Source organism: Apteryx mantelli, chromosome 5, assembly GCF_036417845.1.
Source record: "Apteryx mantelli isolate bAptMan1 chromosome 5, bAptMan1.hap1, whole genome shotgun sequence".
NCBI classification, from domain to species: domain Eukaryota; kingdom Metazoa; phylum Chordata; class Aves; order Apterygiformes; family Apterygidae; genus Apteryx; species Apteryx mantelli.
The window spans coordinates 86,931,721-86,944,913 of NC_089982.1; the positions used below are offsets into that span (position 1 = coordinate 86,931,721).

The 13,193-nt window shown below is 50.8% G+C and overlaps 1 protein-coding gene across 1 annotated transcript in view; it reads right to left on the reverse strand.

Annotated features, from left to right (window-relative positions):
- Positions 1–3,354: 3,354 nt before the first annotated feature.
- The window catches only part of DYSF (dysferlin), a 121,497-nt gene continuing 111,658 nt past the window's right edge, over positions 3,355–13,193 (reverse strand). Inside the window, exons 55-56 of the mRNA XM_067298412.1 lie at positions 12,695–12,842; positions 3,355–6,235 (exon numbers count right to left, since the gene is read on the reverse strand). Of these exons, the coding sequence (XP_067154513.1) occupies positions 6,197–6,235; positions 12,695–12,842 (187 nt within the window). The 3' untranslated portion in view covers positions 3,355–6,196. The remainder of the gene's footprint in view (positions 6,236–12,694; positions 12,843–13,193) is intronic.

Genomic DNA, 13,193 nt, shown 5'->3' on the forward strand with positions numbered 1-13,193 from the left:
ACAGTTATTCAATCCTGAATTCTCTGGTTCAGCAAAGGAGCTGGTGGGCCATGGCCACCCCTAATGGGGATTATTTTATCATCCAGCAGTTTGGGGCCTTGGCCTAGATTATTTTAAGTCTATGGAGGCAGTGACCATTTTTCTGCGGTGTGTACAGGCCCTAGCACCACGGCTCCCCCTCTCCTGTTTGAGCACCTGGTAACACCAACATCATCAGTCTTACAGTTTGTATTGTTACTATAGCATTAATAACTGTAAACATTTTTTTATAAGTACCAACTAATTATCACCTTGGCTAGTTCTTATCTAAAGTTTTCCAGCAGCGAGAGGTGCACTCCCTCCTCCTCGTTCCCACTAGGGACTTTTGCAGGACCCAAAGGCATGGCTGGCAACCGTCTCTCCTACTCCTTAAAGTTTAGGCCATGGCATAGTTAAGCCAGCCACAGGGTAACCGAGACGTCTGCTCGCACCCCTGTGCCAATCTCACAGCTTTGCCCCGGCCGAGCAAAGCGCCACCTTCACCAGCAGAGCCAGAGAGCAGCTCGCTGCATGCGTAGGCTTCCTGGGAGCGGCAGGCAGGGAAGCTGGGACAGCCATCAGAAAGTGCAAGGAGATCTGGTTTGACATGACCAGCTATCAGCACTAGCTCTACAGTGTTCCTCCCAACGGATGAGGAGCCCCAGCTCTGCTCCAAGGTAGGGACAGAGCAGCCCAGCTACCAGGGAACAGAGCAGCTTGGGGTTTTCCCTTGAGCAGACCCAAAGGCCAAAGCAGAGACCAAGCTGCACTTGAAGGCAAAAGAACGTTTCACAGCGCTGAGCCTGGTCTGCTGCACGGTGTGTTTAACGGATTGGTTATTTGAGGAGGCCGGGATGCGAATGGGAAAAGCAGACGGGCTGAAAGCAAGCTCAGTTTCCTTCTGGAAGCTGATGCAGAGATCAAGCCATGCTAGTTTCACGCCCCATTGCTTGGATGTCTCCATCCTCGCTCGCTGCAGAGCAGAGCCCGGAAGACGTGAAGCACCGCAGCACAGGAAGAGGAGCCACAGGTCACCTCCTGAGCGCCTAACGTTCGGCTCAGCTGGGAAGCAGGCAGACCATCGCAGCACGATGGGGTCTGCAGCTGTCCCAGCAGCGATGCTGTGGTGCGATCCAGAAGACTGTGGAGGAGGCTGATGGAAAGCTCAGGCTAGCAGCCTGGGAGCTCCAGAGCCAAAGGCATCCGCAGCAGCTTTTATACTCATCGTAACCCCCCGGTACTTGCCTCCAGCAGCCTGGATATTGCAGGACTGGCAGACAAACTCCTGAGTCGGGGGGGTATTTTAGCAGGTTATGCCTTTAGCTAAGACTGAAGTCAATCGTGTCCCTAGGTGCCAGGGCTATCTCCACCCTCCCCTCCCAGGAGCAATGCGGGTTTGGAATTTGGGGAGGCCACAGGGATCTTTTCTATGCGTGCCGGAAAACGATCACGTCAGGGCAACTTTCCTGGCCTCTGTGCACCAGGAGAGCCGTGGGAGTCACGCACCCACACCTGATCCATGGCAGGTACCACGGCCCAGCCGGCGTGGCTCATCCTCCCCTGCCGCTCGTGCAGGCTAAGAGCATCCGTGCGCGGCTGGTCCCGGCTCACCGGTGTGCAATGAGCTTGCAAAGCCGCACTGGCTTATTCAAGGGGCAGCGGAAATCCAGAGTCAGCTCAAAAAACAGGGCAGAAACATGTCACGGAGCTGCAGGGAGGATGCTTGCAGCCGCGATGCCACGAAGTGCAACCTTCTCCCAGCTTCCCCCGTGCATCAGCACGGGAAAATCCCGGCAGGACCCGCTCGGGCTCCCGCGGGGCCGTCGCTCGCCAGGCGCCGGCAGCAGGCGTGCTCGGCCGCTGGGGCACGGCATCGCCGCCGGGCCGGGGACGCGGTGGCGGCGGCGGCGCAGCCTTGCCCGGCCTCCCAACAGAAGCTCGCACAGCGTGTTTCCGTTCTGTCAGCACGTAATGAGTAAAACTGACTGCGGGCCCCATGAGCCGGGGTTAAACCAACAAGCGCAACGTGAGCGGGGGCAGCGTCTGCAAACGGCTGCGCAGACCAGCCTTTTATTTTATTTTATTTTTTTTACAGCCGGCCGCGGCAGCGCCTCGACCTCTCTCCCCACCTCCCCGTCCCCCTCGCGCCTGTCCCACCTCCCGCTCCGCAAACCTCTTCACGGCGAGCCGCTGCTCCGGGTGAAAACCTCTCCCTTCTGAGCAAGGCCAGGCGATTAATACAGAATCATCGTTACTTAAGGCACAGATCAGCCCGGCTCTTTTATTGCGTTTTTTTCCGAACTCGCCAGGCGAGGCCAGCGAGCCTGCTGGAGGTTAACGAAGTTCAGCTCAAACGCGGGGTGGCAGCTTTCCAGCTCCTCATCTCGCCGCCCCTCGGGCTGGCGGGGCTGAGCCGAGGCGGGCGCGAGGCACAAAGGTGCGTTGTCGGGGCCTCCCCTAAGGAGAACTCAGGCACTTCATAACTCCAGCCTTAAATTATGCACAGCATCAAGCTAAAGACCAAGGAAATAATAGAAAAACAAGCATCACAAAAGCGTTTAAGCAGTGGAACGCTCTGTAATTAACTTTTACGTGCGTGCACGCGCACACGTAGGCGGGAGGGCTATGCGGCACGCGCGTGGGAAACCACGGCTGGGTTCTCCTGCCCTCTCCCCTTCCCATGCCGTAGCACCCACCTCTACAGCCTGGCACGTTGCAGGAACGGGGTGCAAGACCCATCCCCTGCTCTCCTGCCTCCCATCCCTCCGCAGCGAGGACCACCAGCTCCAAACCGGCCGTCGGAGAACTATTGCTTGGTCAGACCCGGACCCAGCAGGACGTGCTGCTTTCCGAGCAAAGTCAAGAAGTGGGAAGAGGACAAAGGGGGACAAAGCCCTTTTCTAAGACAGATGCTTTTCTGGAGAGAAAACGCCTCCTTTTCAGGAGGAGCTGGGTATCTACATTCCAATAGCTCAGGCTCACCCCAATATGTATCCGTCCACTTTAATGTCCCCGACACCTGCCCGTCTCCGGCCCGGGGCAGCCAGATGAGATGAACTCTCTCTGCCTTCCCAGCTCCTGCAGGAGGGCAAAGCCTGTGGGAGCAGCTGCATTACCTAGGAGTATTGCAACCCTCGGTCCCTCTTTTATCCTCCCTTCTCCTCACTTTCCAGTCTCTTCTCCTACTTCTTCTTCCTTGTAACAGCAGTAGAGAAAAGAGGAGGAGAGGACACTTCATTTCCCCATTCTGTTCCTTCCAGCTGTATTTTCTGCACTCGCGCAGCAGGAAGGGAAGGTGCCACAACCATCAACACAATAAAACATACCAGGAAGCAGAAGGTTTCAGAGCATTTCATTTGTAACCACAGTGAAATCTGCACTATTGTATATAAGGCATAGACAGGTGATACATATATCTTCCAGCCATTGCAAACCCCTGAATGACAGGGAGCCGCAGGGAGGACTTGACATAGTCCCCACCTCCCGGGCGGCTTTGGTAGAGAGACACAACCCAGATACAGAGGGCCCACAGCGAGGCAAACGGATGGAGGTGGCTGTTCAAGCAGCAACGCGGAAGGGACTGAACTGACGTTTTCACATGCCCAAGCCTGCTTTGACTCAACACAGTCCCGCAGAGTCTCGTGGCGTGAAACTTGGCCCTAGAGCACCCAGATATAAGCAGCGCTTTGTACTCAAGCACGGATCACCCACCTGCTTGGGGCTCTGGGCACCAAGATTTTTCCTTTTGAAACAGGTGGAGGTCACAGAGTAATAACGCCAAGATGGGAAATTTCAGAGACTCCGCAAACCGAGGCAAGGAGGTGAACTAACGGGCTTGATTCCCACTGCAGATCAGGAGAGCGAGGTGTGCAGGTAGCCAGCAAGACTTACAGGCTCTCCAGCAGAGCTGGTTCGTGGTAGAAGTGGTACAAGAACCAATCACCCAGGCACCAGCATTTCATAAAACAGCTATGGAAAAAAAAAAATCATCAAAAAGAGGTGCAAAACCAAGCACAAGCCAGGAAGAGCCAGTTTTGCCAAGCAGCTTTTGTCCTCAGCTCATCCGATCCTCGAGGGGAAGCATTGCACAGAATTTGACCAAGAGCTGGTAGTTTGATAATGGCTAATAACCAGGGGTGTGGACGTGAGTGATGTTGGGAGGCTTCTAGGGAAAAACTGAACAAATGCAAAAAATGAAACACCCACCCTGGGGCACGCAAGCCCAGAGCCAACTTTACCTCCCAAGCATCAGCCACTTCTGAAAGTAGGACACTGAATCAGTTAAACCTCGGAAGCGAAGATGGATTTTCATAGCTGCATGTCCTCCAGGTTGAAGACACCATCTTCACAAGCGGCAGAGAACTGACCCGTGCAAGCTGGGTGTTGTTAGAGCACTGAATAACAAGGGATTTAATGCTCAAGGCATCACATCCCTATCCAGCAAAGCACTTAAGAATGTGCTTTTTCCTTGCCTTCTGCTAAGAACATGCTTAAGTGCTTTGCTGGAGCAGGGCAGGAGCTTACATTAGTACAGCTTGTCCCAAGAAACATTGATCCCTCGGGATCACTTTTCACTGCTGCTTGCTCTCATGTGTCATGTTGAGTAACAGCAGCTTCAGGGGACAAACGAAACCGAGGAAGAAATGTCTCATCCTGCTGAAGGCAGCAGGGAAACTTCCTTTTACTTTGGCGGGACCGTGGCACAAGCCAAGCCATGCCAGAGCGGCAGGACAGCAGTCTCACAAGAGGCAGCTCGGGATCCCCGCTCTGGGAGATGCCTCCTTGCAGGGTGAACAGATGCAGGAGGAAAATCTGAGACTAATGCTGTTTTGCTTAACACCCTCTCATGACAAGAGCCAGTGCCAGGAAGCATGAGAAAGCCCGATTAGTCTACGTTGCTCCACCTAACCGCAGCAGCGGCGAGCCGGATGGACAGGACAAGGGACTAAATTTGATGTTCACGTACAAAACAGCAGAAATGTCCCGGTACTGCCATCCCAGTTCTGTCAAAACTGCCATTTGCTCTGGCGGGAGCCTGTGCTGAGCAAGACCCGCAGGATACATCTCCTAATATTTAGTTCTTAAAGCATAAAGCGAACAAACCTGCTCCCAAAGCTGCAGGTTATCTGCCTCATCAGCGTCCTGCAGCAGAGAGTTTCACAACTTATTTTGCAGGCTGGTTTTGTACGGTTTGGCGTAAGCATGTTTGGGAGCACAGGAGAATAAAGACTAATATTGTCCACTTAATTATGGCTGCAGAGGTTGCATGTAATCAGAGGGGAGAAGAGCAAAGTGCACGTGCACGGTTTTGCTCCTGGGGTTGCTCTCAGAGCCGGTGCCAGGCTGACTCCACTGCCACTCTGCCACCAAAATGCAGGTTTTGAAGGGAGGCATGTGGGACTGTAGAGGTAAAAGAGCAGCTTAGAAGGAAAACAGGCTCCAAAAAACCTGGACCACACTGCGTGGTCCTTCGTGAGCACAGAATTCGACGGGAGTTTTTAATCTTATAATCACCACCAATTCCTGCCTCAGGTCTCGTGTCTCAGAGCCTCGCACTGGGTCCTGTATCTCACGGTTCCCGCGCTCTTTGGGAAGGCGACGTGACAGCCCCGGGTTTCGGGCTGTGCAGCACATTCCGACTTCAGTAGACTTTACATATAAACCAGGTAACACACATTGCATGGCAAAGGAAAACTGCGACTTGTCAGAGCACAAAGGAAAGCGCTCAGAACCTGAGAGTTTTTGGCTTGCATCTACTGCTTAGACCGGCAGCCCATAATTCCTCTACTAAGGACTGCAACATCTTTATACTCTTGCAGCCTATGATTAAGTCATACGAAAAGGTCCTTTTCTCCCCCACCCTCTTCAGTTTTGCACTGATATTCAAGGTCTACAAATCAGAGCAGCTTAAAAGGAAGAAAGACACAGAGAGAGGTAAAATAACAAATATTTCAACTTAGGTATTGCTTATGTGCTGCTTCAGAGGCGAGTGCTGTAGGTGGTATTCTGCATACTGCATCAAGGAAAGTTATATCTTCATTTTGGCAGCAGCCTAGGGCCGGAGAAAGCGTGTTCCTTTTTCTTCTCCATCTGCTGATGTGATCCAGTGCAGAGCAGTAACTCATTTCCAAAATCCCCAGGCAGGCACTGGACCTTTCCGGCGTTCGCCAGCACAGCTTCAGCTGAAAGGTTTTACCAGTTTCATAGCAGCGTAGTTCTGGAGGGGAGGAAAACCAAGGGAAAGGAAAGTTGAGTTGAAGCAGGTACAGCACACCGGCACGTGGATGTTAAAACGTTTTCTCGGGTACGGCACAGAACCGCGGACAGGACCGCGGCCGCATGTTCAGGGCTGCCGGTCAGGTATCACGACGAAGTCCGAGCCCTCAGAGACAAGAAGCAAGGAGAGCATCCCCGCTAGCAAGGACAGCAGAAAGCCCAAGACACGTGGGAAAACAGGGCTTGCTTGCTTCCAGCAGAAGCTAGCGGTCACGCACACCAGCCAGCAAGCACCAGGAGTCATGCTGGGACTTCGACTTCTCCTTCCACCAGTTCTTAAGATAAATTTCCACCTCTTCTTACCCTTAAAGAATTTGCCACCTCTCCACCAGCATCATCTCAGCGCCCCATGCCTACTTGCTTTGAGGATACATTTCCAGTCCTTGGTTGGCTTCCTCCAACCTCCCCCTCTCCTCTGGCTCCCCGTGTCCCCCCCATCCCTGCTCTCGCTGCTCCTCCAGAAACCCTGAGTCTGTCCTCACTCACCAGGGCCTGCTCTTAGGTCCATACGGCTAAACTCTCCCCCTCCCCACCGTCCCCCAAAACTGGTGGCCTCATCCACTCTGCCTGCTGGGTCAGATCCTTCGGAAACTGGCCCTAGTCCCTGAGCATCCCCCAAGCTGTGCTATGGTACTGTCTGGAGAGCGCTGCTTTGCATGGACCAAAAACTGTGCCTGGGAATATACCAACCATTAGCCAGTCTGGACAGCAACAGGATGGTTCCTGCCCTGCTCCATCCCGACTGAGCACCGGAGTATGAACCTAGTCTGCAGATCTGTGGACTATTTCCAAAGGAGCTGCCAAAGGCAATGGAGAAATGCAAACCTACTGCTGAAATCTTCTCTCATCCCTATCTGCACCTCTTAGCACCTCACCCATCTGCTTCAGTGTCAACATTTGGCGTATGATTGCTCCTAACAAGCCGACACGCCAGGCAAGGTCTTCCCGGGATCATTTGCAGGGATCTGTACTGTGCTCTGCCCATCCTGGCTGAATTGGGAAGCATCCTGCAAGGAGGGTGCTAGAGAAAATGAGGTGTCGCAATATTTTAGCCTATTACACGTGCAATTCCCTCCTCGAAAGGGGAGAAGATGGCAACACTGTGAAAAAGAATGAGCTGTGTAAATGCTGCTTATCAGGACCACAAGGAAAATAATATCTGAAGACGCATGTTTAGGTCATTTGAAAAGAGCTCTATTTAAAGTAGCTCTGATTCACACACCCGCACCCGCACACACGTACTAGCAAATTTGGAAGTTCCATCCAAGCATATTGAATTTAATTGGTACAGGATGTTCTATCACTCCGTCGCTTTAAAAAAACAACTCTGGAAACAAAGCATAATGCTAGTTATGAGCAAGTTCTTTGGAGAAGAAGAAAAAAACAAAAAAAAAAAACAGAAGTAAAGTTTGACCAAAGGCATCTTGATAAATTACAACGTGTAGCAAATTATGAGGCAGTTTGCCAATTGAGGATTTCTAATAATGCCATAAATCAAGTAAGCAAAGCTAAGGCAGTTTACCAGAAGTCATTAGAAAAGCCTCCAGTGGAATATAACCTTCTAATTAATTATCCATCCATTTGTCTTTCAGTCTATCCTCCAAAATACTCCTCTATTTTTTATGATTTGACTGGTTGCATTCTGGAGGGTAGCAAGTTTTCTGTCCAGCTATGAATTTGTATTAACAAAGTGTTGAAAGCCAAGCAGGATTATCAATCAGCGCAGAAAGCAAGCTGTAATTAGAATTACTGGCAATGGAAGCAAAGCTGGGCTTGCAGAACACAAATAGAGCTTTAAAAGGTAGTAAACATTTTCATGGTACTGCAAAACAGAGCTGAATCCAGCTGGAAGTCATGTTACATTTTTCTATGGTGGAAGCCACTAAAATCTTTACAATAATCACTGCTTCGGGCAGATATCTTAACCACAGTATTCCCTATACTTTACAGATTCAGAAGCCCAGACAGGACTTTATGATCTTTCATTCTGACTTTCTGTCTAGCATCAGCCTGAGACTCTTCTCAGCTGTTGCAAAATCAGATGAAAAGTCCAATGAAGTCAGCGAGTCTTTCCAAAAGGCCCCTCAATGTGCCATAAATGAACACTGCTGGACAGGAATACGTGGTGGAACTAGAGCATATCTTTTAGAAAGACATTCAATCTCAATACGTGGACCTTTCAAAAAATGATGAATTTACCACAGCCTTTGGCAAATTGTTGCAATGGTTAATTACCCTTCCTCTCAAAAATTAGCATCCTATTTCCACTGGAATAACTCCTCTAACTTTGACTTCCAGCTACTGGATCTTATTATACTTTCGTCTGTTGTTTAAAGAATCTTCTGATGTCAAGTTAAATATAAGGACCACGTAAGGAAATCATATAGGAAATATCCAAGGAATACCGTTCCCAGTCCTAGCTTGTACAGACCATAATGACAACCACTCTGTAAAGAAAGTTAATGCAAACTGTCAAGCAACCTGACACTAAGACTAGGTGGAAGAGCCCCAGTAAAAATGAAGAACCTCAGAATATCAGATTTTCAACATTTTTTCCCATTTTTGTAAAACTAGACAACTTTTTATGGAAATTTGCAATATCATGCAGTTTTCCAACCAAAACCAAAAGGCTTTTCTGTTGGAAATGACCTCTCAGCCGCTAAAACAAGTTGTTCTGTGAACAGCAGAGCTAATGAAGACTGATTCTTCATGGGCTTGTGCCTGAATTTCCCCTCCTGCAATGCTCCCCGTATGTTCTGATGAACCTCCTCTTCCTCCTCAAGTGCCACCAGCCCTTTCCCCACCGGCACATCTCCCCCTCGCTCTGGACAGGGGCCAAGCTCCACGGCTGGTTGAGCACTACACGGACGGGCTGGCTCATCAGTGTGCGGGGGTTACGTGCAGACAAACAGATGCGCAGGCAATTTGGGCAATCACGCAAGCTTTTCGCCCCAAGAGGAACGGGGCAAACGGGGTCACAGAGACTGTGTCCTGCGAACAGGGAAGCACACAAGCACGCAACTTCAACGGTTTCCGATTCCCTCTGCTTCCAGCAGGTGCTGGTCGCTAAAGTAGCTTTAAATGCCTTGCCTATTTTGCAGACTATTCTGTTTCTTTGTGTAACGAGCAAAATGCTTCCCTGGTCTGTAAAACTTCACTTGCTGGCTATTCTGAACAAGACCAAGACGTCGGCTTCTTTACGTTGATGGAGAAGCCCGAGTCCAGCCAGTGCTGGGAAGCACATCGGCCCATCCATCGCTGAGACAGGTGGGAGCCCGTGGCTCTGCAACGGGCTCATACTCCTGAACTGCGCTGGCTGCAAAGCTGGGACTGCGGTCTGACGCTTTCAGCACTACATGAGGAATAGGAATAAATCAAAAAAATCCCATTTTTATGCTGAGAGCCAATGGAAATGCCCTGGGTTTGTTTTCAGGTGAGATTCCTGTCTCAGATGGAAGGGCAACGTATACAGGGTTAGCTTAGCTAGGGAGCATGGTGAGTGTCCCAGTGGATGCTGCGTATGCATATTTCTCACCGAAGGTATCCTAGCTCAGCGTCCTCAGGTAGAGTCCAAACACAACCAGGTTTGGAGCCAGGGCTGAGACATCCCTGGCTGGAAAGCAGACAACCCGCAGCGGCTGGCACGTGGCATGCGACACTCCCAGGTGGAGATGAGAGCATCACGGCTGAGCTAAGCTTCATTAGACCACTCTAGGCTGAAGAAAGCAGGGTTGACCTACAGCAGCGTTACAAAAGAAGAGGTAGGGACGCAAGGAACCCAGCACACAACAGGAGGCGACAGCACCGCATCCACGGCTGTGCCTCGCACTGAGCACCTCGTAAGAAGGGTCCCACACTGGACACCTCCATTTCCATGGTGGGAGATAGGTGCTTCTTCTCCTCAGTGGTCAGGGGCTCTTCTGGGCCCCTCCGGGGCATGCAGGACATGTTTACCTGGTGCACTGGGAACCGCACGTGTCTCAGCAGGCTGACCAGGCAGAGCTGGGCTCCTTTCTCCCACAGAGGTGGCTCAGTCCCCCTTCGTAAGCACTTTGGGTGGGCTCGTTTGGGCACTGGCGCTCGCTGAAGCATTTCCTAAAATCATGCCTGTTCAACCAGTAGCTCAAGGTCTTCTAAACTCCCTACGTCCCCATCCCCTGCTTTCGGTCCTTGCCTCCTAAGACTGCACGCTGGCAGGGAATTCACACTGCGCACAGGCTTTTTCAGGCCACGTGCAGGTCCTGGGGCTCCTGCTCAGCCGAGGACTAGCTCCTGAAAAGTGATGACCGAAAGGGCCCAGGAGGTCCCAGTGGAGCTCACAATAAGCAGAAAGCTTCCAATGAGAGCTCATGCAAGGCCATAGCAAAAAGATCAACAGAAGTAGAAAATCAGTGACGTCACCTCCACGTGCACCCCTGCTGCTATGGACAGCCCTGTATTCCTGTCCCCTCCGTCTGGGTAGCTTGAGGGCCATGCGCCCTCGTGGCCTTCCCTGGAGCTTCCCCTGCCACCACCCACGAGCCACCCCTTTGACTGGGATGAGAGGGGCTGGGTGGCCAGAAGACCCTCGAGCTCCTGCTCGTGAGCTTGAAGCTGCACACGTGGAGTGGCACCATCACGGACACAGCACCTACCGCAACAGGGCCCTTATTTTAAATGGGACCTGACGGTGCTCCTGGCACGCAAGTCGGAGCAGAACTGAGAGGGGATTGTTCTTCGCTGTGTTTAATCAGGCTTGTAACGACGAGCCCAGCCAGAAGGTCGGCGTGCCAGCAGCATCCTTCATGCACAAACCATCACCAGCGCTGTTGCCAAACTTAGTGTTTGATGAAACGGGAGAGCAACTAAATCTACAAATAGATACAGAACCAGCGACCTCAAAAATTTAGGGGAAGCTGGCCAAATGCATAAAAACAGAAAAATTCCATGAAACATGGCCTTACTTTTTAGAAATATGACTAAAAGTTGACCTGACCAAAACGAAATTAAATACTACAACATTTAGCTAGGAAACAGGGAAAAATCCCAAGTAATAATGAGTGTAAATCAATATTTATAGTTTGTGAATTTTTGCTTCTCTTAACATTGCTTTTGTATGATACCACTGGAACGAACGCAAAGCCACTTGCAGCTTCAGGGAAACACTGAGTTCTTGGTCAAAAAGGTTTGGTTTCTGCTACTTGACATAAAGGGGAGTCTCCACGAATGGCTTGGAGTATAGGGCAGGGAGGACGCGATGGAGCAGAAATCTGCGCTTGAACAATTATTTCCTCCTTCTTACTACTTAGCACCTAAGGAATTGCTTCTCCAGCAAGAGAAGTATTCCAGCCCTTCCCATGGATATGAGGATACGGAGACAGAGAGAGGCGTGATCTAACGCCGTCCCATTTTTCTCGACGGGAACAACTGAGCATGCATGATTTCAAATCATCTGAAAGTGATTACAATGGTGAGGAGAAATTCCACACCTCGCTTTTTAGTTGCACATTGCAAACACACGAAGCCATCTGTGGAAGGCAGCCACGTTCTCTCATACCAAGGTATAAATTACCCTAATGAGTTCTTTTCTAAAAAAAAAAAAATTTTCATATACAAGCGCTGAATTTGTTAAGTGCTGGAAAGAGAGAGGCGAGTCATTTTTCTTATCAGTCCGGTAGGAGGGGAAACGGCATTCAAAAGCCGTCATGACTTATTCCGGTGCCGTAGAAACAGAGGAGGATACAAAAATCCATCCTATGCCAAACTGGAAGGCTGGGGCTCCGTTATTTATTTATTTTGTTTTGCCAGTGGAACTGACAGCAGGGCAAGAAAAAGCCACTTTCTTGATTAATGAGGTGGAAAGCTTCCCCCTTGTTTGAGACATTATATTGGCATAAACTGTTCCAAGCCCTGATAATGAGAGACGGGGCTGCCCAAATGCCTATAAGCTAGCCTGCATCTTTAAACAATTACAGACTGATATATATTTTTTGCCACTGCTCAGCCCTGTAAAATGGCTGGATTTCTAATTAGGCTGCGTTTTTCTTGGGGATTTTCCCACCGACCCTGCAACACCTCTGACATCAGCCGCTTGAATGTCTCTTTGGAAACAATCAATTAACCTTGGCGTTGTTAGGCAGGAATCGAAACACAGGCACGAAGAGGTGCGCGCCTCGCGCTGCTTCTGCAGCAGATGCACAATCTCTGCTTCTGGCCCACAACAGTCCACAGCGTTGTTCCCCTGGGACCAACGCGGGACTCTGCAGTCGCATGCACCAGGACCATCTCTGTCAAGGCAGAGCAAGCACGTGCACGGACAAGACTGAGGCTGGGCAGCCACTGAGACTTGGCACTGTACTGGTGGGAACACCTGGTGGGGCTTATTCATCCCCCCTCCTCCCCTCTCCCACACCCATCATACCGGGAAGGCGTAGACGAAGATCCCAAGGAAGAGCAGCAAAATGAAGAGCACGATGGCCAAGATAACCACCCACTTGTACCGCCGCCACAGGATGTACTTCAGGGTCTTGTACGGGGAGGTGAACCACAGGAAGGAGGTCTCTGGGCGTCTGAAGCCAAGAAAAATTGAGGTCACTTCTAAGTTTCCTGGTAGGACCGAGCATCCCAAAGGAGGACCACCACCCTGACTGGGATGCCCCACTGTAACGAGTTGGCTGAACACCCTGGAAACCCATATTCCCCTGGACAGATGATGTCAGCTGGCTTCCTTGGCTGTCCAGGCCAAACCCCCAGCCGCCCTGGACTGTCTCAGCTTCTACAGTCTGAGCACAGCACTCAAGAAATGGAACCTAAACTGGAACAAGCCCATTGCAAACTGTCGTGTCTCAGGCTAGGATCCCAGGTTTTTAATTTGCTCCTTAAGAACTCTGTGCCCTGATGGTTATTTTTCCATTCAAGAT